At 58.4% G+C, this 18,442-nt stretch overlaps 6 protein-coding genes across 7 annotated transcripts; 3 read left to right on the forward strand and 3 right to left on the reverse strand.

Annotated features, from left to right (window-relative positions):
- Window positions 1–388: 388 nt before the first annotated feature.
- JDV02_008012 (uncharacterized protein) lies at window positions 389–3,162 on the forward strand. Its single transcript, XM_047989568.1, has 4 exons — window positions 389–957; window positions 1,032–1,993; window positions 2,088–2,221; window positions 2,302–3,162. The coding sequence occupies exons 1-4, from the start codon at window positions 868–870 to the stop codon at window positions 2,772–2,774; spliced, it is 1,659 nt and encodes a 552-aa protein (XP_047845571.1). The 5' UTR covers window positions 389–867; the 3' UTR covers window positions 2,775–3,162.
- Window positions 3,104–7,731, reverse strand: BST1 (GPI inositol deacylase). Its single transcript, XM_047989569.1, has 2 exons — window positions 6,618–7,731; window positions 3,104–6,552 (listed from the first exon to the last, which is right to left on the reverse strand). Exons 1-2 carry the CDS (start codon window positions 7,176–7,178, stop codon window positions 3,700–3,702), a joined length of 3,414 nt encoding a protein of 1,137 aa, XP_047845572.1. The 5' UTR covers window positions 7,179–7,731; the 3' UTR covers window positions 3,104–3,699.
- An 822-nt stretch (window positions 7,732–8,553) lies between these two features.
- Window positions 8,554–12,332, forward strand: PMS1 (ATP-binding mismatch repair protein). Its single transcript, XM_047989570.1, has 3 exons — window positions 8,554–9,047; window positions 9,164–9,260; window positions 9,323–12,332. Exons 1-3 carry the CDS (start codon window positions 9,012–9,014, stop codon window positions 12,244–12,246), a joined length of 3,057 nt encoding a protein of 1,018 aa, XP_047845573.1. The 5' UTR covers window positions 8,554–9,011; the 3' UTR covers window positions 12,247–12,332.
- JDV02_008015 (uncharacterized protein) lies at window positions 12,154–14,745 on the reverse strand. The gene is made up of 2 exons (XM_047989571.1): window positions 13,901–14,745; window positions 12,154–13,839 (listed from the first exon to the last, which is right to left on the reverse strand). Exons 1-2 carry the CDS (start codon window positions 14,321–14,323, stop codon window positions 12,478–12,480), a joined length of 1,785 nt encoding a protein of 594 aa, XP_047845574.1. The 5' UTR covers window positions 14,324–14,745; the 3' UTR covers window positions 12,154–12,477.
- Window positions 14,746–14,845: 100 nt separating this feature from the next.
- On the forward strand, window positions 14,846–16,991 carry ARH1 (Adrenodoxin-NADP(+) reductase). Of its 2 annotated transcripts, XM_047989573.1 has the most exons (3): window positions 14,846–15,449; window positions 15,540–15,998; window positions 16,078–16,991. In XM_047989573.1, exons 1-3 carry the CDS (start codon window positions 14,955–14,957, stop codon window positions 16,897–16,899), a joined length of 1,776 nt encoding a protein of 591 aa, XP_047845576.1. In that variant the 5' UTR covers window positions 14,846–14,954; the 3' UTR covers window positions 16,900–16,991. The 2 variants fall into 2 exon arrangements, with proteins under 2 accessions (XP_047845576.1, XP_047845575.1); XM_047989572.1 differs by having other exon boundaries at window positions 14,846–15,998.
- On the reverse strand, window positions 16,950–18,334 carry ETF1 (Electron transfer flavoprotein alpha-subunit). The gene is made up of 2 exons (XM_047989574.1): window positions 17,816–18,334; window positions 16,950–17,759 (listed from the first exon to the last, which is right to left on the reverse strand). Exons 1-2 carry the CDS (start codon window positions 18,092–18,094, stop codon window positions 17,013–17,015), a joined length of 1,026 nt encoding a protein of 341 aa, XP_047845577.1. The 5' UTR covers window positions 18,095–18,334; the 3' UTR covers window positions 16,950–17,012.
- Window positions 18,335–18,442: the final 108 nt, after the last annotated feature.

Raw genomic sequence — 18,442 nt, forward strand, 5'->3', positions numbered from 1 at the left:
TAGCCGACCACGGTGCCCGAATGGTACTGTACCCGTGACCAGTTTTCAAACTCGCCCCTGGTTCCCGGTGGCCGCCGCCGCTCGGTCGGTCGCGCCTGCATGATCCGCTCAGCACTAACAGTACGTACCAATTACGTACCTCGTCCTTCGTGTATCCTCGCACAATGCAGTGAAGGAGCAGTACTTTGTAGGTACCTATGTTGTAACACCTTCCAAGTTTGTATCTTGCTTTGTGCGAAGTACCTACACTTTTCCTGTAGCACATTGGTACCAGTAGATCTGACCGACGGTCGAGGTGGATCGAGAGTAGGTACCCCTCCAAGCTCGGTGGCTGAGGTGGTCCGTCACGTCCCCTGGCCCGAGCGTATTGCGCCGTTAGATAAGACAACTTCGGCAAGTGTCGAGCTCCAGCGAAGCCACAAGTAAGTTAGTACTAGACATACCCGCCTGGTACTAAGTTCACAAAACAACCTGTCTGTCACCACGGCGGGCCGCCATCGTTTTGCCTTCCCTCTTCTGCCCAGACCGACCATCGACGACGACAGCGACAGAACACGCATCTCATTCTCAGCCAAGGCGACGGACGTACCCTTTCGTTGACTGGCGCCCTGCCCCGGCCGACTTTCGCCACTGTCCACGGGCAGGCAGGCAGGCAGGCATCGCGGCGCCGGCTGGCTGGCTGGCTCGCTCGCTCGCTCGTTCGCCCTCCTCACCTTGGTCGATGCCGACTGTCGGCCCTCCGCATTGCGCCCATGCAGAGCGACGCTGACACAAGACGCCCATCGCCGCCCGCACGCCTACGTACGCGCAAACGCCTGCATACCCGTACGCGAAGTTGCGGGCCGCCCGCACACTCTCTTACCCAGCATGGGCCAGCGAAATCGTGGCCAGCTCAACCGAGCTCGCTTCGTTGCTAGCATCGCCGCCACAGTTCTCTCTCTAGCCTGCGGCACCAACGTGAGTTGTCCTCCCGACATGCCGATGCCATACCTAGTCTCTCTGACCGCTGCCTCTTTGCGCCTGCCTGCAAGTATGTCTACTCGGCCTGGTCACCCCAGTTCGCCGAGCGCCTCAAGCTCTCCGCCACGCAGAGCAACCTCGTCGGCCTCTTCGGCAACCTTGGCATGTACACACTCGGAGTCCCCGTTGGCATCGGCGTCGACCATCGTGGGCCTCGCCCCTTCGTTCTTGCCGGCGCCATCCTTCTCGGGGCTGGTTACTTTCTCCTACACCAGGCTTATGACCGCGCCGCCGGCTCCGTCGCCCTTCTCTGCTTCTTCTCCTTTCTCACCGGCCTCGGCAGCTGCATGGCCTTTGCCGCCGCCGTCAAGACGTCGGCACTTAATTGGCCTCACCACCGCGGCACCGCTACCGCCTTCCCCTTAGCCGCCTTCGGCCTCAGCGCCTTCTTCTTCTCGTCGCTTGGTGCCATTCTCTTTCCCGGCGACCCCAGCGCCTTCTTGGAGCTTCTTTCCTGGGGCACTTTCGGCTTGATTTTTGCCGCCTTTTTCTTCCTCAGGGTGTATCCCCACCCCTCCGTCTACCATGCCATCCCGAGCGCCGGGCCGCACCGCTCTTCCGTCGGGTCTGTTGGCTCCCAGCGCCTTCGCCGAACCTCCTCGCCCGAAGCCAAGGTGCACACGTCTGCATCATCGGCTCTCCGGCCTTCTGTGGATCCCGGTACGTCGTCCGATGCCGACGCCAGCCCGATCAACTCTTCCAACTACCCCCGGCCAGCGCCCGGCCCCCAGTGTGGGGCGCCAGCACCGCCGGAGGAAGACGTCGAGGAGCAGTCCGCCGTGGCAGACGAGACGTCATCTTTAGTGTCTTCCTGCTCCTCGGCCGCCATCGAAAATGTTGTGGCAAGTAGTGTTGATATGGATCGGTCTCACCGAATAGATATTCGTGGCCTGGCCCTCTTAACCTCGCGAACCTTCTGGCTGCTCTTCTCCATCATGTCCATTCTCGCGGGTATTGGCCTGATGACGATCAAGTACCCCCCCCCCCTTCCCTTCCTCTCCCCTCTCCCCCTTTCTCTCCCCCTTCCTCTCCCTACCCCAATAGCAATCGCTGACATAACCTGACAGCAACATCGGCAATGACGTCAATGCCTTGTGGAAGCACTATGATGACTCTATTGGACAAGACTTCCTTGTTCACCGCCAGCAGATGCACGTGTCGATTTTATCCGTCTGTAGCTTCATCGGGAGACTCCTCAGCGGTAAGCACAATACGGCTGCGACCCCACTGACCCTTTGACTGCAAAGCATTTACTCACTGGTCCTCACGTCGAGTCTGCAGGCGTCGGATCCGACTTTCTTGTCAAATCACTAGGCGCCAGTCGCCTTTGGTGCCTCTTCATTGCCTGCCTTGTCTTTCTGTCAGCCCAAGTGTCAGCTCTTAGCATCCGCAATCCACACCTTCTCGGGCTTGTCTCTGGCCTTTCTGGCATGGGATACGGCTTTCTCTTCGGTGTCTTCCCCTCCCTCGTCGCCGAAGCCTTTGGAATCCATGGCTTGAGTCAGAATTGGGGCTTCATGACTCTTGCGCCGGTCATTTCGTCCAATATCTTCAATCTGTTCTACGGCACCATTTACGACAAGCACAGCGTCATTGGCCCTGGCGGGGAACGGCTGTGCCACGACGGCTTGGACTGCTACCGAGCAGCATACTGGGCCACCTTTGCTGCTGGCTGCGCTGGTTTGGTCATCACACTTGAGACAATTCGCCATGAACGGGTCACTATAGCCCGAGAACTTCGTGGCCACAACTGAAATACTAGTATATCCTTTTCAGGGGGTCTGGGTGGTCTTCTTAGGTTATTTACATGCCTACTCTTGAGCAGTTTTGGCGTTGGTTAGTAGATCTGTTTTGCCTGCACTCGATTGTCGCAGGCGCTCGTATCTCCAGCATGTATCAGAGCAGAGGGCATGGCCATCCATCGCCTCCGGATTTTCGCAAGCCGTGATATGAGTTTGGCGGCTGGTGTTTGTATCTCGCACGCTGGAAAGGTAGGTACGTGCCCACGAGTCCATCAGGGTCGCCTTTAGTTGCATAGACCTTCTCGCAATTCCCGGTGCAGATGCAGCTTTGTTTAGAAGAAGCGCATTCGATTACTTCAACGCTTGCGATTATCACGTGTATATGTACAGCCGAATGCGGAACCTAATCGTCCCCTAATGTCTTTCCCGGTGTCAAGCACCATGATTAGATCCCACGTCGTGCATTGTGCTCTACCGTGCTCCTTCTTCGGCATTAGCGAAGCGGCGAAAGACTACTGCCAGACTATTCAAAAGAATCGAGGACCGAACAATACCCTAGGTACCCCAAATGAACTATTCTGCAATGCTCCTACCGAGTGAAGCCCAAACGCCGACGGAATGCAAGTAAAGCGACTCTGAAGCAGTCCACCTTCTCCGAGAGGCGCCGAGAGTGTTATCGTCTCCGCCTATCGAAGAGCCGGAAGCAAGCACAGGTCCCTAAGCCCCAGCTAGGAATTAACGTCGCTTGCTGTCAATATAAGTATGGATGTGCATGTACGTGGGTGTGCGCGCCCGTGTGTGTTCGCACATGTTGCCGCCTCGAAGTCTCGTACAGGCGCGCATGTGGCGTGAGGAGGACCTTGACCGTTTACACCTTGAACTCATCTCCCCTTTTCGCGCCGCCGACAGCCAGAGGGCTCAGTAAGAAACCGGGGCATCACGGTGCCTTGGGCCCCTTTCTGTCGTCGCCGGCGTCCTCTTCAAACATGGCGCCGAGCGTCGTCAGCGACCACGAGTCCGAGGTGGAGTGCAAAACAACGAGCCAGGCGGCCACAACGTTCACAAGGTAATGCAGGACGTAGGCGTGCGATACGCCGTACACTGCGGCGCACAATGCTGTCCCGAACAGGAGGATGCTTGTAACGTGACGAAGCCCGCTCGGAATCTGTGGCACCATGCGTCCGGTGGTGAGATTTTCGACCAGCAGTATGAACGGCATGATGGACAGGACGTTGTGGTGAGAGGAGAAGGGAGTGAGCCAGTGGACAGCCAGGTTCCGTACCCAGACTGCGAGGATGGGGAGGTTGATTGGCAGCACCCACATCATTAGAAGCAATATTGAGTGGGCGTAATGATGGAAGTTGGCATCGGCGGCTGAGCTTGCAGTAGTTGCGAGGCGAAACGCTCGGGCGGTGGTGAAGAGCTGCACCAGACAGGCCACGAGATAGGCAAACTGGTACGGTATAAAGGTCGAGACCAAGAAGAGCAAGATGGCTGTCGAGATCATTCGCCTGCGCGGGGTGGCCGTCGACGATATGGCGGCTGGCGAGTGTGTTCGTCGGGCATGGTCGGGGCCGTTTGCACCGCCAGCGCCAGCGCCAGTGAGGAGACCGTACACGAGACCCAGCATCCGCGTCAGTCCAAGCACGACATAATGCAAGACTGCGCAAACACCAACGCAGACGATGCCAATGATCGAGATCAAGGGGCAAAACAAGGGATCTTCTGTGCCGATCAACAGCTCGTTTCGCCCAAAGCCAGCCGGCCGATCCGGCCCAGCCCGCCCAAAGGCCGATCCGATTCCAAGCGTGAGGTTGCTGCGGCCAAGAGACACGGACAAGAGCGTCAGGGACAATAAAAGCAGGGGTATAGAGCGCCGCAAAGACAGGTCGAGACTCTCTGCAAAAGATATGAAGATGCCAGTCTCGTCGTACACGCGAAACTGCTTTCGCAACACCATGGTGGCCACCAGAAGGGGAAACGCTGCAAAGACTGTCCGGTATCGCATGTACAGTTTGCCCAAACTGCCCCAGAGGTCCAGCGTGAGGCGGATATGAAGAGGCGAGTCGCACAAGGGGTCTGACCAGAACTGAAAGCCCAGCCCGACCACGTCGTTTGGTTGCATCGGAGGCAGCATGTAGGGCGCAATGCCGTGGAAGCTGATGGGGGCTTGACGGACATTGACAAAGTACTTTGATTCGTACGGTTTCTCCAAGAACTGCCGCACCATGGGTGCAAATAAACTCGAGGATGCGGAACAGCTGGGCTGATCAATGCGCAACTGGAAGGCTAGGAGAGCAGAAACCGCAGCAGGGACGTTGACGTCGACGACCACGGGTCGGTTGGCGGGAAGAGTCAACGACATGCCGATAGTGAGCAGCTGCGAGAGGCTCAGACCTTGCTTCCGGCCGAAGTCGTCCTGGTCGCTGAATTCGGCCACGACAAATTCTTGACGAGGTGTCAGGCTTTGATCGAGGACGGCGATGAATTGGTGGTCCAACAGGTGCTCCAGTCCATATTGCAGATACGAAAAGGGCTGGACCGGCTTTTCGCGCTCTAGGAAAAAGGGGTGCTCCGTTGACGTCGTGGATGCCGGGACCAGAGTCGAGTCAGACGCGGCGTTCTTGCACGCCAGCTTTGTAGGCGCGCCGCTCCCACCGGAGAGATCGACGTGTCTGGAGAATTGGGGGCTGGCCAGGCTCGGCTGAAAGGCGAAGACGCTGCACAGGAGGACTTCGAGAGGTGCGTCGTTGCCCGCGTCATGCAGTGCGGCATCTGTCAACAGCGTAAAGCGCTTGAGGCCCGGGGAGCCCTGCGGCGGGATTGGAATCAGGTGAGCCATGCGCCTAGACTGGCTCCCCAGGTTGCGCACCACCAGGCGCGAGCCGGCCGGAACAATGCGGCTGGCCTCGTCCCCCAGGGTCAAGAGCGTGGTCGCTGCCCGGGCTGGCAAGGTTCTCTCGGTGGCGGCCTCTATTCCCGGGAGAAGGCGCTTTTTGAGTAGGCGCATGCGGTCTGCCCGGGGCTTTGTCTGCGAGGCGCGCTCGACATCGACAATGTCATACAAGGCGCGCGCAGCCACTCTTCGGAATTGATCGCACCAGAGGATTGCCTGGTGATCCATGCTCGTCCAGACCGTGGGGATGCCCGTTGTGAACACGGTGAAGCCGTGTGTGTCGGGCACAAGCGACTCCAAGCTGGCGTAGTCTGACGGCACCACCGTGTCAAGGCTGCCGCCGGCAATGGAAACGAGTGTGACGTGCCACAGGGGGTTATCGTTGGCCCATTTTTGTGCGTAGGCATGGCGCCAGTAATCGTTTATCTCATCATAAATCTGCACAATTTGCCCATCGAAAGTGACGGGGGGGCGAGCGTGCGGTGCTGACATGGTGATGATGGTATTGATGGAATTGGCCTGATAGTTTGGCTGTACCAACATGGCACGAGCCACGACGCCACCCATTGAATGGCCCAAGACAATGACTGACGTGGGATCCGGCAAATTGGAATCGCGGTCAGATCGCTGAGGGTCAGAGTACAGGGCGAGTATGTAGCGGATCGCCTCGTTCAAGTATTCGGCCTGATCTAGCAGCGTCTGCCCATGAAAGGCGGTAATGTCCTCGTTGAAGTCGACCGTGAAGAAGTCGAGCTTGCGGACGCCGGATCCGACCGATACACCATCCTGCTGCAGAATATCGTGAAAGTAGTTGGCCGCCTCGGCCGCGATCGGACGGACCTGCTTGTAACTGCCGGCATTGCCAGGAATGAAAAGGACGGGAATGCCGCGCAACTAAGCAACGAAGCGCGTCAGCAACTGCGGCCAGCTCCCTGTGTCATCAAGTTGCGCACACGTACCTTGATCTCATCGTCTATCCCTTGTTCGCGATACAGATAGAGGGAGTATTTAGTGGCGAAGCGAGTGTGCTCAGTGTCGAAGTCGGAGTAGTGAATGTACGACGGCCGCATATAGGACATGCGACACCCCTTTGGTTCCACGTAGTAGCTGACAAGAGATTTCAGAATGGCTGATAGCATAGCAATGCCAAGGGTGGCGGTAACGAGGACGAGCAGTGACATAGACCAAGGGCTACGCCGCGGCTTCAACCTGGACGCCCCCGCTGAAGACGGAGGTGCCAGCTTGCCCATGGCGAGGGCCGCTTGAGACAGGGCAGCCGAAGTCATCTTGCGGCCTGGCGCAGCCCCATTGTGACCGTTTGGATGCATCCAGTCGGCACTATTCTGACGTCGGCTTCTAGCAGAGGACGGCCGGGACTTGAGACCGGCGGGTGATGCCTTGCGGCTGAGGCGGCTGCCGTTGTGATCGTCGTCGTCCCTAGGTCGGTCGGCATCAGGTGCCTCGCGGGAGTAGGAAGTTTCGTCGCCGTCATCGGTCCGTGCGAGAGGGCGGTCTGGCATGGAGAAGAACCGGTCGTGCGGAGGGAAGAGGCGAGGCGGTTGCTCGACCTCCGCTCTCCTTTTCTCCCTCTCTCTCTCTCTCTCTCTCTCTCGCTCCCTCTTTCTGTCGAGCTTCCCGTTCTGCCGCGGACTGTCTCTAACTCTCGGCGACTTCGGGTAGCGAATTGATCAAGCACGCCTCCTTTGTGATTTTCCCCAAACGCTCTCGGGCGGGGGGTGGTTCGGTTCGTCGGCTCTGGCGTGAAGTAAAGAGGCGTATTATCGCGGGCGGTGTCATGCGCCGACTGATTGCCCGTGTGTCGTGCGGGCGGCGGCTGCGAGCTTGGTTCTGCCAAGCCACAGCTGATGCAACTCGAAGCAAAGGTCGGTCGGCCGATTGACGAAGTAGGTATGCACTCGAGGGACGGGTCAATGGCCTCAAGCGGCTGCGAAACGAATGGACGGACCAGTTGCCTCTCCTGCCCTGCCCAACATGTCGAGACGGAGTTAGGAAGCCAGCAAGAGGCAGCGGCAGAATGGGACAAATGGCGTGAGAAATGGGGGGGGTGGTTGGCTAGAAAAACCGCCCAAGAGAAGCGCCGGGAGCAATCTTGCAATAAGCCCAGCCTTGGGACAGACAGCGAGCGAGCGACGGAAAGGGACGAGACTGCCGCAGTACATAGCTGCCGCGGGTGGCAGTGACCGTTTGCGGCGAAAGCAGCGGTACATTGGAAGTACTAGGTATCGGCCGGTGGCGCTTCAACACCCTGGACCATTGAGGTGCAGCGGCCGTTGTGTGTCTTACGAAGCACCTTTGGCGGTGGTTTCAGGTACCTGGGGTGTGGGCGGGTCTTGCCCGCAGCCGCAGGTACAGCTACGTCCTGGGACAATCCGGCTGGCTGCTTTTCCTCTCTGCAGCTGGGGCCTCCCACGTCGGTCATTGGTCCGGCCCGCGACAGCGAACGCGTCATTCCATCGCGCTGGCCTTGCCGTCGCTCCTTCGTACAGCCCTGCGCGGACGTCTTTTATTAGTTGATATTAAGGCAACGCTTCAACCCGTAGCTATTTCGCTTCGTAGACACTTATATAGCTACGGGAGGGCATTTTTATTTTACGAGAAGCTGAGTATTATTAGAATTATTTTTTCTTAAATATAAAAGTCTTGCTAAAGAGATATATAAAGATTTAAAATAATAAAATATCTTATAGCTTAAGAATATTATAATTAAAAGTATTTTATTATATAAGAAGAATAGTAGCTTAGTATCCTAATATATTAAGTGCTGACGCGCTCTATTGTCTTATCATTTTATATGGTAATATACCGGGTACTTGTGGACATGCCTGGTAGCTCAGGTATCTTTCGCGTCGCGACCTGCACCTGCTCTCATAGAAAACCAAACGTCACATTCGTCGACCGCCCAGTCACTAAGTTACATCCTCATAGACAGGCACTCCTGCAACAAGACAAACACGCGCAGACCGCCTGGAGAGTCACGTTGCGGCGCTGCTAAGCTTACTACTGGACCACAAAGGGCAATGCAGGCGGTCACCTGAAGCAGGCCTATAAGCACAATTGGTTCGGCACTCGTGCCCTACCCAGGTACCTACTAAAAGTACGATTCATCAGGTAGGTACTACGTGCCCCCAAGATTGGCGCTCGGCCCCGCAAGCTGGTGCGTCCCTCAGCAACCTAACCCGACCACATCGGCGCCCGTAACAAGACATCGCGTGTCGCGTAACGCCCTCTTTGTTTGCATCACGGACATCTCCGCATCTGGCCGCGCTTGCGTCGACCATGAAGTTACTGTAGACGTGGGAGAGGAGAGCCTGTTTTCGACAAGCCGGCCGGGGATGGCCGCGACGATCAAGCCCATCGATGGCCGGAGTGTAGGTTGCCTTGCCCAAGCTCACATGCAGCGTTCAAGAATCTCTCCTCATCTGTCCCTCTCGCTGTCGGCGGCAAAACCGTCAGGCTTCATTTACTGACAGGAGCACCCTCGCAGATCCATCAAATTCAGTCCGGCCAAGTCATCGTTGACCTCTGCTCCGTAGTCAAGGAGCTCGTCGAGAACAGCATCGATTCGGGCGCCAGCATCATAGGTACGTACGCCCCGGAAGACTCTGTGCCGTGTCCATCGGTGGCTCTGACGCGATGGGGACAGATGTGCGCTTTAAAAATCAGGGCCTCGACTTGGTCGAGGTCCAAGACAACGGTTCAGGCATCGCCCCCGCAAACTATGCTTCAATTGCGCTTAAGCACCATACGTCCAAGCTGTCGTCCTATTCCGACATCGCCTCGCTCGAGACTTTTGGCTTTCGCGGCGAGGCTCTGGCTTCTCTCTGCGCCCTTTCGAACCTCACCATCACCACCTGCCTCCAGGCAGATGTGCCCAAGGGCTCGCGACTCACTTTCGAGCCCACCGGCCAGCTCCGGGACACCGCTGTAGTAGCCGCCCAGCGAGGCACAGCCGTGGCCGTGGATCGTCTTTTCCACAATCTCCCTGTCCGCCGACGCGAGCTAGAGCGTAACGTCAAAAGAGAATGGCACAAGGTTATCGCGCTGCTCAACCAGTACGCCTGCATTCAGACGGGCATCAAGATCTCCGTCTCGCAGCAGCCCACCAAAGGCAAGCGCCTTGTTCTCTTCTCGACCAAGGGAAACCCCACCACTCGTGATAACATCATCAACATCTTTGGCGCCAAAACATTGTCCGCACTCGTACCCCTCGATATGGACCTGGAACTGGAGCCATCAACCGTGAGTGCCGGAGAGCACCCGATTTCTGCCTCTAACAAGGTGCGCATCGTTGGCCACGTGTCGCGACCATCGCCCGGCGAAGGCCGCCAAACTCCAGATCGGCAGATGTTCTTTGTTAATGGCAGGCCATGCAGCCTTCCCCAGCTTGCCAGGGCATTCAACGAGGTGTACAGGTCCTACAACTACTCCCAGTCGCCTTTCATCCTTGCCGATATCCAGCTCGACACCCACATGTACGACGTCAATGTCAGCCCAGACAAGCGCACCATCCTTCTACACGATCAGGGCAGACTCTTAGACCGCGTTCGCTCTTCGCTCACGGCGTTGTTTGATGCGAATGATCACGTCGTTCCTATATCACAAGTGGCCGATCAGCGACGGCGTACCTCTGTCGAGGCCAGTGCCAAAAGGCCTCAATCATCACCCCTCGTGGGGCCTGACACGGTGATTGGAGATACGAATGTCAGCGATGCGTCGTCGTCGTCAGGTGACGAATCCGACCACAGTTGCAACGCTAGTCAAGAATCCTTTGGCAGCCAAGTCAGGACCCCTGCGAGTGTGAACGTTGCCAGGGACAAGCCCAGAAAGCGGCGCAGAACCGTCCATGATCAGGGTCTGATGAGCCAGTGGCTCAGCCAAGACAGCGGAAAGCCGAGTTCTGGATCTTCGATTGTTCCACCTGGTAGATCGGCTACGGTAGTCGATGCCGTTGGACCGTCATACAGGGGTAGGTCATTGTATCCTCAGTTGGCAGCATCTGCTGCGAAGCAACATCTTCAGTTTTCTCCGGAAATGTCCCCCAGTCTGCCAGCATCCCCTCAAGTCTCCGACGACGGCACTCCTGAGATAACCACGGTTCCCAGCCAAGGTCTTCACCAGCGACCAAGTCCACATTGTGACCGGAATGCCACCTCCCCCGACGGTGTTGTCAACGAGCAGAACGCGGTACTTCAGAAGCGCCAATGCCTGGACACCGAAGAAGATGAGGGTAAACGGCCGCTCTCACCACTCTTCATGGCAAGGAATAGGCCTCATCTGCCTTCCGACGGCGATAGATGTGCAAGTGAGGCACCTCACTACCAGTCGGGGAACGGCGAAACTGCTGCGAGTGACACACATAATGGCTATGCTGGTCTATCCCCTGCATCGGACTCGGAGTCACCCGAGGACTGCCTGGATTCCGGCTTCACTGGGGTCAACCCCAGACACGCAGCAAGACTGGTTCCGACAGAGACCCTCTCATCCTCCACATCGGCTCTCCTTGGCAGCCACCCACGCACCCGGGAAGCAATACCATCTGCCGCATCACCGAGTGTCAAGGCTGACCTAGATCCGGTTCTGTCAAGCGAGGGCGGTGCTTCTACTCGTTGCGAATCATCAAGGGACTTGCAGGCTACCACGGCAGATGAGAGTCCGCTCATGCCGGTGCGGTCGTCGGCTTTTAGCATAAAACGTACCGAACCAACTGTATCAACTTCACGATGGTACCGGACCAACGAGGAGGAGATATGGCACGGCCTGAGCCGTCTGACGTCCGGTATCGCCGCCGGGGGGGCTGTACTACCAGGAGAACGAGATGTCGAGGACATTGCCTCGTCAGACGCAGAAGCCAAGTTATCATTGATCATTTCGAGAGGAGATTTCCCACGGATGCGGGTCGTGGGGCAGTTCAATCTGGGCTTCATCATTGCAGTTCGCCCAGCTCACGGTAGAGAATCGGTCGAGGAGCGGGATGAGCTCTTCATCATCGACCAGCATGCCTCGGACGAAAAGTACAACTTTGAACGGCTCCAAGCCAACACGACGGTGCAGTCGCAGCGGTTGGTGCACGCCAAGGCACTACAGTTGACAGCTCTGGAAGAAGAAATTGTGATGGAGAACATGTCCGCTCTCGAATCCAATGGCTTCAAGATTGAAGTAGATGCCAGCGGAGACTCGCCCGTGGGTTCCCGATGTCAACTGGTTGCCCTGCCGCTGAGTCGGGAAACGACATTTACCATGGATGACTTGCAGGAGTTGATCGCGCTCCTTGGGGAGGAGTCGGCGGAGTCGGGCCACGTTCCACGCCCGTCTAGAGTGAGGAAGATGTTTGCCATGCGGGCATGTCGCAGCAGTATCATGATTGGCAAGGCTCTGACGCAACACCAGATGAGCAACGTGCTCCAGCACATGGGGGAATTAGATAAGCCCTGGAACTGCCCTCATGGACGCCCTACCATGAGACACCTCTGCCACCTCGATGCGTGGGACAAAGGGCGCTGGAAAGGCGATGTGGCGGCGGTGTCTGCGTCTGTGTGGCGCTCATATGGACGGGGTCAGGAGGTTTGAGGGGTAAAACACCTCGGCCCTCCACCCAATGTGTATCCAGGTAGTCGGCCACTCAGTGTCTTATCATTCTCATCATTGTATATTCATCTCGCATGTCCTTCTTCGCCTATCCATCGTGAGACAAAAAGAGAGTTCCAATGCCAACCGACAGGCCCATCCTTTTACATGCATCAGATACGCAAGCCGGTAAGTGACCAAACACGGGTAAACAGAAACAGACGAGCACACTTCCTAGCTCCCCGCGAGGCCTCGTCTCGAGACTTGGGCTGCAGCAAGGCCCTCCTCGGCCTGTCTGCCACTCATGACGCGTCGGCCGTGAGAATTGGAAGCGTACGTGAATGCAAAGTCGTTGCCGGTCGAGACCTTACGGCCGCTGCCAATCATGATTGGAGGAGTGGAGGGCTTAAGATCACCATACGGTCTTGAGTAAAAGCCATCCTCGGGTTGAATGGAACTGTTTCGTTGCCTCTGCCACGGGCTCTGCTGACTCAGTGTCTGATCGGCAATGTCCCTGCTATCGCTGACCCGACGCTCATTGCCGCTCACCTCCACCAGCAAGGCCTGGGACGGCCGTGTGGCAGGGCAGTTTGGTGTTGCTTGCGCCCTCGGCGGCGGGTGGGACCGGAGGGGGTTTGGATGCTTGGGCGCGGATAATGCGGCCGTGAGGTCTCCAGTCTGCACGTTCTCATCCTCGTACTCCGAGTCAGACGGATCGTCCAAGTTGTAGCGCTGGGTCAAAGCTGTGTACGGCAGCCTCGCTTCACCGGTGCTCTTGCGGTGGTACGTTCTGGAGATGAGGGAATCGGTCGGCGCCCATGCCTCGGTGAACTTTGGCTTCCGGGCTGAACTTCCGTCTTGTTTGGATGTCAGGTCCCGCTGAGGCGATCCAGGCTCCGTTGTGGGCAGTTGAACGTATGAACCACCTCGCAAGGAGCGAGGCATAGACACATCTGCACGAATTGGAGCCGAGCAGGCCGATGAATGCCCGAGACGGCCACCGCTGGGGACAATTTGGTATTGCCTCGCTGGGAAGTCGCTTCTAGAGTCTCGGCTCAGCTGAGAATGGCTCGAGCCAGTTCTCGTGTGCATAAAGGGCACGCTCGGTGGCCGAAACGAGTCCTCAGAGCGTAGGTCAGAGAAACGGCTCGCCTCCGTCGGTGTCGACAAGCATTTCTCGTCTCCGACGCTGCTAGCCGTGGTGACGGAAGACTTGTTTCGCTTGTGGAAAGGCCTTGCCGTCAGATGGTCTTCGAGGGGGTTCAGATCTGGAGGCATGAGGCTGATTCTGCGGAAGGCGACTCCGAGCCAGAGTGAAACAGACAGGGTGATGACGTGCAGGCCGCCACAGCCGACGAGGGTATAGTAAACGGCCGGAACGAAGTATCGCACGAGGTTCTGGTCAGCAAGCAAGGTGGCCCATCCACCGGCACTCTTGTAGGCAGTCAAGGCACCATAGGCATAAGTAGACAGAACACACAGGTCAGCTATGCTGGCAAAGACCTGATAGGCAGCAGAGGATGCCGGAGTGCGGCCGGAAGCGTCGCGGGAGAGATGATAGGCGCCATAAGTACAGTGCATCATGGAAATGCCGGCCTAGGGAAAGGGTTAGCAGCCGCCATGGAGCCGGTCGCTGGCTGGACGGGTTTCTGCTCACCACGATGCGGAGGACCCATGCAGTGGCGGGGTTGACGTTGGTGATGAGGATCATGAGGATGAGGATGCCGGCGGCGCCGCAGAGTTGCAGGACTCGCAGGACGAGCTGCAGACGGCGCAGCCACTTGATGCATTTCTTTGTGCGCCGGCCGAGGGGCACATAGTTGGTCTGTTGGGTCGCAAGGACCAGATGGGAGCTGGACCAGAATGTCAGCGGCCAGCCGGGACTTGGATTGCGCTGGAGGACATGTACGGACTCGGGGTGACGATTGAAAGAGACAAGCGGGCCAGTGGGCTGAGGCTTGCGAGGCTTGGGCTCCCAGCTGGCTCGCGTCACAGCTTTGGGATCGAAGGAAGATCTGGGGAAGCGCGAGTCGTTGCGCGGCTCGGCGCCGTACATGAAGGGCGGCGCCGCTTGCCCCATGTCGGCGAAGGCGTCGAGGACGAATGGAATGCAGTCGGCCTTTGTCCTGGGGCGCAGGACAATGCGAGCTGTCTGGAATGCTCGACGCAGAGACAGGAATGGCGGGGCGGCGAGCGGCCAAGAAGTGGTGGTGGTGGTGGTGGTGAAGGGGTTCAGGTCAGAGTGGACGGTCGGGCGGGCGGGCAATTTAGTCGAGTGAGTGTTTGTTACCAGGTTCCATTGTTACTGCGTCGCGCAATCCGAGGAAGCAGGGGAGGGGTCGTCCATGGATGTCACCGGGCGCCGTGTTTTGGCTCCTCGCCTTTGCGTACCTCATCCATGGTAGTAGCTGTGACTTCCAGCGTTCAAGCGGTGGCGGGAGGCGCTGGGCTGGGTTGGCCAGGCAACCCTTTGGAGGTGGGCGGCGACCTGTCCAGCGTTAGTACCTACCTACCTAAAGTCCTAATGACAACACGCCCAGTACTGCCTTAGGGTACCCCAGGTGCTAAGGCGCAACAACCGTGGAAGCCGCCAACCGGCGCCCCGACCGGCTCTCTGCATCGGGCAGTACCTAGTACTAACAGGGGGGGGGCACGTACTTGCACTGCAGTTCGCGCCTTTGGTGCCTTATTACCTACCTCTGGATGACCGCATGTACACATGTACCTCGCGTCCAGACGCCCAAGACAATCCCTCGAAAAGCCATCACCGTGCAAGGACAAAGCGCCCGCCGCCTCCCGCAACCGATCGACCGACCTCCCGACCTCCCGGGCCGACCGAGCGCTCGCGAGCCTGTCGCAGCCATCACCACCCCGCGCAACCGCCTGCGCAGGCCTGCGCTCGGCACGAGGGAATGCGCCCAGCAGTGGCTCGCACCGCCATCGGCGGCGGTGTTCGGGCTTGTTCAGCGGCTGCGGCACCGGCATCGCCGCCAACTTCGCCGTCACACACAGCCCTGCGTCCCTGCCGCGGCGCCACCTCGCCGCCCATGCGCCTGGCCGTCGTCGGTTCCGGACCCGCCGGGTTCTACGCCGCTTCTAGAGTAATGTCCAAGCTGCCGGGCACCCTCGTCGATATGTACGAGGGCCTCCCGGTGCCCTTTGGTCTCGTCCGACATGGTGTTGCCCCAGACCACCCCGAGGTCAAGGTGACGCATGCGATGCCCTCTCTCCCGCCCTCCCCCGTCTGACGCGGCATTCTCCGTCTGGCCGTCGGCTGACCCAGAATCACGGCGTAGAACTGCCAGGACCGCTTCGGCGAGATCGCTGCGGCCCCCAACTTCCGCTTCCTGGGCAACGTCTCCGTCGGTCAACCCCTTCACGCCGCCGAACACTGCGTCGCGCCGCTTGGCTCTCTTATGCGCCACTACGACACTGTACTTCTCGCCTACGGTGCCTCCGAGGACAAGAAGCTCGGCATCCTCGGCGAGTCCACCTTGACGGGCATTTACTCGGCCCGCCAGTTCGTCGGCTGGTACAATGGGCTCCCCGAATGCGCGGGCCTCCGGCCTGACCTCCTCCGTGGCGAAGACGCCGTCGTCATCGGCCAGGGCAACGTCGCACTGGACGTGGCCCGCATCCTGTTGGAAGACGTTGACGTACTGAGGAAGACGGACATCACGGAGCACGCCCTAGCGGAACTAGCACGCAGCCGTGTTCGGAGAGTCCACGTCGTTGCCAGGCGCGGCCCGATGCAGGTGAGACCCTATATCCCTCCGCTGCGCTCAAGGCAGCCGGATGCTCCTACATGCAATTTGGAGGCTCATGCCTTGCCAGGCCGCCTTCACAATAAAGGAAGTGCGGGAGCTGATGAAGCTGCCGAGCGTGGCATTTTGGCCCGTAAACCGGTCTCTTATTCCTCAAGACATAAAAAACCTCCCTCGCGCTTCGAGGCGCCTCATGGAAGTCCTCCTTAAAGGAACTTCACTGTCCCCCGGGCAATCTTCACGCTCCTGGTCCCTCGACAGCTGTCTCTCGCCCAGGCACTTCCTTGGTCGGTCGGACAATCCAACAGCCGTTGCAAGCACAGAATTCGACATGACGCATCTCGAGGAACCCTTCAACCCCGCGTCGCGCGTTATTAACACAGGCTCCACCAAAGTACTGCCGTCCGACGTTGTGTTCCGCTCCGTGGGCTACAGATCTGTCGCACTGCCCGAGTTCGCCGAAGCCGGCATTCAATTCGACGCGGCACGGGGCATCGTCAGTAATGACGGCCTAGGCAGAGTGACCCGTCTCGTTTCCGGCGATGATGCAAACCCCCATGTAACAGCCCAGCAAGTAGCTGGGCTCTATTGCGCTGGCTGGCTCAAGAGAGGGCCCACGGGCGTGATTGCGTCTACGATGCAGGACGCCTTTGCCACGGGCGATGCCATAGTGCAAGACTGGCTATCGGGAGGACGCTTCCTGCAACCTGACCAGATTCAGTCTCCTGGTGGATGGGAGGCAGTCATGCAGGACGTTGGTCCTAGTGCAACATCCGCCGTGTCGTGGGATCGGTGGCTCAGAATCGATGCGGCAGAGAAAAGCCGTGGACATCGCCTGGGCAAGGAAAGGGAAAAATTCACCAGAACTAGCGACATGCTGTCGGTGCTTTGACCCGGAGCACCAGTTCTGGACGAAGATGGCCTAGATGAGAGATAGGGCATGCCCGACATATATGTGCATGTGATGTAATAGTATTACGACCCACGTTAAACGCCACGCCACGTTCAAGAGCTCTTGACCTTCTCGGTCAGTTCAGGAACCTTCTCGAACAAGTCGCCGACCAAGCCAACATCCGCCACCTGGAAAATAGGCGCGTCCGCATCCTTGTTGATGGCCGCGATCACTTTGCTGTCCTTCATGCCTGCGAGATGCTGGATTGCGCCGGAGATTCCAACAGCCATGTAGAGCTGAGGGGCAACGACCTTGCCGGTCTGTCCCACCTGAAGGCTATTGTCCGCGTAACCACTATCGACGGCAGCTCGTGAAGCACCGACGGCGGCCCCCAAGGCATCGGCAAGGGGTAGCATGACCTTGTCAAACTCCTCCTTGGACTTGAGACCGCGTCCACCGGAGACGACTTTGCTGGCCGTTGCCAGGTCCGGGCGGTCAGATTTAGCAAGGTCCTCAGACAGCCACTCCGTAGTCGAGCCAGCCTTGGGATCAGCCCCCGGTACGATGGAGGCGGATCCGGCTTCGGCCGTGGCTGGCGCGAAAGCCGTCCCTCGGATTGTGATGACCTTGACGGCGTCTGACGACTCGACTGTAGCAATGGCATTGCCAGCGTAGATGGGACGGACAAATGTCTTTTCGTCCTGAATGCCGGTGATGTCCGATATCTGCTGCGAGTCTAGGAGGGCGGCAACCCGGGGCAGCACATTCTTGCCGAATGCCGTGTGGCCGCCAACAACGTGTGTGTAGTTGCCCTTCTTGATGTTCTCGACCAGCAACGGGGCATAGCTCTCAGGAAGGCCCTAATAAAGCATCGTCAACCTCTTGCGTTTCAATAGTAGGACGCGGAATCACCAACCTTCTCGTATGCGTCGTTCTCAACAGTGACAATCTGCTCAACACCCTCCACCTTGGCGGCCTGGGCAGCGGCAGCGGCGATGGAGCTGCCTGCAATGAAGCCGTGAACAGTCCCGCCAAGCTTCTTTGCCGCGGTGAATGCGCTCAGCGAGCCAGCATTCAGCTGGCCATCGCGCTGCTCAAGGATGGCCAGCGTGGACAGAAAGTGGCCGGGACGGCCACGGCAGTTGATGGACAACGAGGCCCGCCCCAGCAGGGCCCGTCTCGCGGCAAAAAGCATGTTGCGTGGTGCAGATGATGAGCGGGCGAGCAGCGGGCGTCAATTGATAGCTGTACTCGCCGTCGCCCTCGTCGACAAGAAGAGGAATTGGTCGGATCCGTGATCTTGGACTTGAGCAGGTGGCGTGGTCACAGACTCGAAGAAGTCCGGGTGGACGCGGCCCGAGGTCTCGGCGCTACGACACCGTCATCGGCCCCAGCGGTGCTCGGGACCGTGTGCCCTGCGCCCGCAATAATCCGGCCAGCGAGTCTGCAGGACGCTGCCGTGAGCCTCCACGTGACTTGAGAACTAACGTTAGTACCTGCTCAAGTAGCCCTTCGTTGAGTGGCGTGCCGTGTCACGTGGGGA

Source organism: Purpureocillium takamizusanense, chromosome 7 (genome assembly GCF_022605165.1).
Source record: "Purpureocillium takamizusanense chromosome 7, complete sequence".
NCBI lineage: Eukaryota > Fungi > Ascomycota > Sordariomycetes > Hypocreales > Ophiocordycipitaceae > Purpureocillium > Purpureocillium takamizusanense.

What these genes read in the sequence shown, in the direction of transcription:
- JDV02_008012 (XM_047989568.1), top strand. Translation starts at nt 868, where the DNA reads ATGGGCCAGCGAAATCGTGGCCAGCTCAACCGAGCTCGCTTCGTTGCT. An exon ending in CTCTAGCCTGCGGCACCAAC is followed by an intron (nt 958 to 1,031) that starts GTGAGTTGTCCT and finishes CCTGCCTGCAAG; the next exon opens with TATGTCTACTCGGCCTGGTC. An exon ending in ATTGGCCTGATGACGATCAA is followed by an intron (nt 1,994 to 2,087) that starts GTACCCCCCCCC and finishes ATAACCTGACAG; the next exon opens with CAACATCGGCAATGACGTCA.
- BST1 (XM_047989569.1), bottom strand. Translation starts at nt 7,178, where the DNA reads ATGCCAGACCGCCCTCTCGCACGGACCGATGACGGCGACGAAACTTCC. An exon ending in GGATAGACGATGAGATCAAG is followed by an intron (nt 6,553 to 6,617) that starts GTACGTGTGCGC and finishes TTCGTTGCTTAG; the next exon opens with TTGCGCGGCATTCCCGTCCT.
- PMS1 (XM_047989570.1), top strand. Translation starts at nt 9,012, where the DNA reads ATGGCCGCGACGATCAAGCCCATCGATGGCCGGAGT. An exon ending in AGCCCATCGATGGCCGGAGT is followed by an intron (nt 9,048 to 9,163) that starts GTAGGTTGCCTT and finishes GCACCCTCGCAG; the next exon opens with ATCCATCAAATTCAGTCCGG. An exon ending in TTCGGGCGCCAGCATCATAG is followed by an intron (nt 9,261 to 9,322) that starts GTACGTACGCCC and finishes CGATGGGGACAG; the next exon opens with ATGTGCGCTTTAAAAATCAG.
- JDV02_008015 (XM_047989571.1), bottom strand. Translation starts at nt 14,323, where the DNA reads ATGGGGCAAGCGGCGCCGCCCTTCATGTACGGCGCCGAGCCGCGCAAC. An exon ending in CATGGGTCCTCCGCATCGTG is followed by an intron (nt 13,840 to 13,900) that starts GTGAGCAGAAAC and finishes CCCTTTCCCTAG; the next exon opens with GCCGGCATTTCCATGATGCA.
- ARH1 (XM_047989573.1), top strand. Translation starts at nt 14,955, where the DNA reads ATGTACACATGTACCTCGCGTCCAGACGCCCAAGACAATCCCTCGAAA. An exon ending in CAGACCACCCCGAGGTCAAG is followed by an intron (nt 15,450 to 15,539) that starts GTGACGCATGCG and finishes ATCACGGCGTAG; the next exon opens with AACTGCCAGGACCGCTTCGG. An exon ending in CCAGGCGCGGCCCGATGCAG is followed by an intron (nt 15,999 to 16,077) that starts GTGAGACCCTAT and finishes ATGCCTTGCCAG; the next exon opens with GCCGCCTTCACAATAAAGGA.
- ETF1 (XM_047989574.1), bottom strand. Translation starts at nt 18,094, where the DNA reads ATGCTTTTTGCCGCGAGACGGGCCCTGCTGGGGCGGGCCTCGTTGTCC. An exon ending in AGAACGACGCATACGAGAAG is followed by an intron (nt 17,760 to 17,815) that starts GTTGGTGATTCC and finishes ATGCTTTATTAG; the next exon opens with GGCCTTCCTGAGAGCTATGC.